A 4,522-nucleotide genomic window follows, 5' to 3' on the forward strand; every position below is an offset into this window, starting at 1 on the left:
GCTGGAATATATATATATATATATATATATATATATACCATCAGCGCTTGTTCCTGAAGATCAGGTTCCTTTGCGGGATGAGGAATCGCCCTTTTGCGGCGAATAAATCATTCTCACAGCCACCTGGAACAGTTATCTGTTTTGCCCTGAGCGACCTGGTCGGTATTAGTGTCATAGTAGTGTCATAGGGCCCATGAACTGAGAACCCTGTAATTGACTCCATCAGCGTTTGTCAGATATTAGGCTTCAACAGTTCAATGCCCTTGTGGTCAGTTTTCACAACAGTCATTTGACCGCAATGAAAAGTACAATGCCGTGAAATACAGGTGATAGGAATTGTGTGCCTATTGCCTAGTTACTTCCTCAAAAATGAATAAATTTACTCGCTCCACTCAGTTGACCACATATGGTAAAAGTGCATGCGCTGAAATTCTGGATTCTGCCAAAAAAAGGCTCCATTTCTTAACTTATGGTCAGTTGGTATCAGCCGCATCTATGGTACGGGTAGAGTGTACTGTTGTTGAAAGTGGTGCTTACCATTATCCATTATGAGAGTAACGCATCAGGACCAAGCGGTATTTCAGGTCCGAGTTATGTTGGCCTTTAAAAACCCTAACCAGCATCCGCTGACGTGAAACCCAGTGGGTTTTTTCTACATATTCCTCCGTTTACGGCGTCCATCTCAGAGAAAACCGATTTTGCCTGGTCGCTTGCAGCCCTTACAACTACTTAGTACCCCCAAATAGTCGAATCCTTCAGAGGTTTCGTCACCGGGTCCCTCAAACTGGAACCTACCCTCAAGGTTAGATGCCGTGCAAAGGAAGACCGTGTTTCGTGGTCTTAATCACCTTGGAACTGGTCCTGTATACCGTACGAGTAGTCAGGTACCTATTCAGTTCTGGAAGATCCGAGAAGGCAATGCGCGAGTTTCGCATCCTTGTTAGGGAACACATGGAATGGATTCGTTTGTAGTCAGTGCCGGTTTCTCAAAAAGTGTCAACTGTCACGGTTATGTGAGGAATTCTTAGCTTGGGGGCGGTAGGCAATTGCTCTTTTTGAGGAGACTACCGCATCTTTTGTTTCATTCATGGACTTACTGTTTGCGACTCTTACCTGATCACTTACGTAATCACTTGTCGTGTTTTTCCTATCGAAATTTGCCACAGGGTGTCGCATCTCGAAAGGGCTTCATTCGTACTCGCTGGCGTATTGATGGCTGTGTTGTGGAATTCGTTAACGTCCACCTGTTCAATGACTCTGACAATTTGGTATCGGTGAAAGAGGTAATTAGGTTTCCGTTGTTCCAATTTCAGTCGCATTTGCTTCTCTGACCACAAAGCTCATCAGGATTATCTTGTGACTTAACCTTGCAGCACCCTAGCATTTATGCCCAGTGTCGCTCAAGAGGACTGCGTTGGCTGATGGAGCTGTAAGTTTTTCAGCGAACATTAAGCTGTATCTCTATGAATGTAATTGACAAACACTCGCATCTTGGGCGCATCAAAACTGAGTTGTAACAATGCATCCGGGTGCTCGGTTCATGTGAGCAGCGTGAGCTTTCTGTCTATAACGCAATCAAGTTCTTATATCAATCTGTTATTTGTGCAAGAGGTTCTCTTATGATAGTGCCATCTTTCTCAAAACGTGAGCATGTACCAAACTATGCAATGGATTATATTCATAAGGCTATTGGAACGACCTCAGACCATGATAATGTGTCTACTACCTTTTCACTAGCATCTCTGACTTGTGTGTATATCCCAGTCGGGAGCGTCTTCCTCCAGTGACGGCTGACGAGTAGTAGGCATTCTATTGAACAGAACATCGATGTAGTCTGTGAAATAAGATTGGTTTGGAGTTAAATGTACGGTCAGATCCCATGAATGATGTTCACTGGTGAGTCAGACGAAGTCTAGAGTTCTGTAGTGCGGAGAATTGTTAAGGGTATGAGGATAGCTTGTCCACAGCTCTATACCTTCGGTTTGGTCCCTGCTGGTTGTCTGTACGCTGTTTGAGTGAAGATGTAGACGCCATTGACCTCATTCACTTCAGCAAGCTGATCATGGTTTGCTTGTTCTGCCCGCGAACCAGCCGTTTTTCCACAAATATCGTAATCATTTTTTGGATAGAAGCCCTAGGTGGAAGCTAATCAGCTATAACTACTGGTATGAATAGTATTCTTCCCTTCGGATTATTTACTTCCTGTTTCGTAATCACCATGTTTCGTAGCAGTATACCTAGGATACTCACTGGTGCCATAATGGTTGTTCCTGGGCCAAGATACTTTCAGGGTGTTCAGAGTCAAACGGGGGATGCTTAGGGTCTTTCATCAAAGCCTTTTGTTTAGACGCCTGACCTCAAGACAGTAATGTTCAAGAATCCTGGAGCAGTCCGAATTTAAGGAACAAATTGCCATTGTCGTTCGAATACCCAACCTAGAAGGCTAGGGGATTGTGCTATTCAGTCTCTCCAAAAACCATCGTGGTAGTGTGCGATTTGAGGATTTTACGTGGACGTTCTCCAATACATGCTAAATGAGTTACCAGGATACGGAAACCATCGCATCACAATAAGGTCCGATTTCTTCCTGACAGACTTTTTACTCTAGTTGTTGACAGTCTAAACGCAGGGGTGAGATGGTTCAAGTGTTTAGAGCGCGAATTTACTGGCCGGAAGGTTCGTGGTTCGAACCCGACCTCTGCCACTCGACTTCCCCTGGCAGTATCCCAGCCCTCGTGCAACCTTCGGGTGACATGGCAGCTAGGCACCGAAAGGGTGCTACAGCTGAACGATTTTTTTAACGCAGGGGATGGCAACATTTCTGGTTTCGGCCATCACATGAAAACAACGCCGAACACGGTTCGCTCCGAGCCGCGCGTGGAAGCATATGAGTGCCTTTTGCCATCGTAAACCCTTGGAGCGAACATAAGGGAAACCGTTTTTCCTCAACTGGTTGTTCATGGTCGTCATATCAAGTTCAGACAAATGAAAATCTGGATCTCCTGACGTATTCGCCTGATAGCTCGCATCACATGCATTTGGACTACCCTAGGTTTACAGTGGGTCTCTTGATCTAAACGACGCCGGTCGCAAAAGGCCACTGCTGGACTCATCACAAAAACGAAATGGAGGCTAACTCACTTCACACTCGTATCAGCTCAAACGTGATCCAAGTTGCCATGTATGCTTCATTTTTCCAGCACGTGTTTGTCGAGAGTAACAGCTGATACCAAGACGTCGTTGGTGTACACTTGGTAGACTCTGTCTCGTCTCGTCTTTGGGATTTCGGGATGCGGAGTCGATGGCCCATTGAGACGAAAGTGCAGGTGACGGAACCGAAGAATTCAAAGTTTACCAACGGCATAACGAAAGAACTGACGAGTCAGAATGGTTGGAAATAAAGATGGTCTTATTGGGACATCAGTTGCAGCAGATTGCTGTTGAGCAATCAGTGTGACTTGGCAACGAAGTACGAAAACACTAATCAGTACACTTAGTCGGGTGGGCAACTGCTGCCTCCTTGAATGGGGACCCCTGGACTCAAATCACTAGTGGTTAGTGACTGGCGGAAATGACCCAGCCGCGCAGTCAGTGGCGTTCGTGCATCCATGCTGTCGCCTTCAATGCGTAGCTACCCGATTCCCAAACAAGCTGAACATGCCTTCGCCTCCAAGGCCTAGTTCTATGTTCCACATTCCCATTTTCCGGTGTTCGAAAGCAATGGAACCAACGTGCCCACGGCACACAGTTTATAGCTGATAAATTGAATTGAGATTGCTATTGAGATCGTTGAACGATTATCCTGCATGTGTTGAGTTGAAACCTACAGACGGATAAATTGCCTCTTCCAACCCGGTGAATGCATCATCATCATAGTCATCGATAGCATGACATCAGTGTTCAACACCGGTGAATGGGTTTCTCAGGTATGTGTGTAGATAACTCCGAAAATCTGCTGAGCTTCTGCTTCGAGGTAATAGTCATTTCACTCGTTTGTAACAAACTACTTCCATCTCGAAGGACCGAAGATATTTCGGTTTCTAATTCAACGGCAACTTGGCTTCACCAAATGCCCTAGATCCCCGAGATTTGCATCGCCAAAATAAGCGAAATTCATGTGAAATCTGTGTACTGGCTTTTCAACCAAGTCCGCTTTGCTAACTAGACGGCTTGCATACACTTCATCTGGGCCTAACAATGTTTTTTTCCTCATAGACATCTCCAGCAGCATTCTAAGTCTTGTGTGACTCCATCCAGAAACGTTTGAATGCCCTGATTACTTCCAAATTCCTCTTTTTTCATTGATAATCCTGTATGTGACATTTCCGTCACGAAGAGACTGGACCTTACCGTGGTGTGACGGTTTGCGCACCTCAGCGATCCATTGAGCTATACTGGAGAGTGTCTCGCGACACTCACAGAGTCTCTCATACCAGGTTGGTCAATGGTTAGAGGTCTGACGAACACAGTCTCCTGGCCCTCCAGGTTGGGGGTTGGAACATGTGGCGACTTGTTCCGTAGA

The 4,522-nt window shown here is 45.6% G+C and overlaps 1 protein-coding gene across 1 annotated transcript in view; it reads left to right on the top strand.

The window, feature by feature from the left end:
• The window catches only part of T265_14953 (hypothetical protein), a gene marked incomplete at both ends in the record, with an annotated part of 23,753 nt that overhangs the window by 4,577 nt on the left and 14,654 nt on the right, over positions 1 to 4,522 (top strand). Inside the window, 2 exons of the mRNA XM_009175969.1 lie at positions 1,167 to 1,283; positions 1,374 to 1,429. Of these exons, the coding sequence (XP_009174233.1) occupies positions 1,167 to 1,283; positions 1,374 to 1,429 (173 nt within the window). The remainder of the gene's footprint in view (positions 1 to 1,166; positions 1,284 to 1,373; positions 1,430 to 4,522) is intronic.

Source organism: Opisthorchis viverrini (genome assembly GCF_000715545.1).
Source record: "Opisthorchis viverrini unplaced genomic scaffold opera_v5_302, whole genome shotgun sequence".
Taxonomy (NCBI): domain Eukaryota; kingdom Metazoa; phylum Platyhelminthes; class Trematoda; order Opisthorchiida; family Opisthorchiidae; genus Opisthorchis; species Opisthorchis viverrini.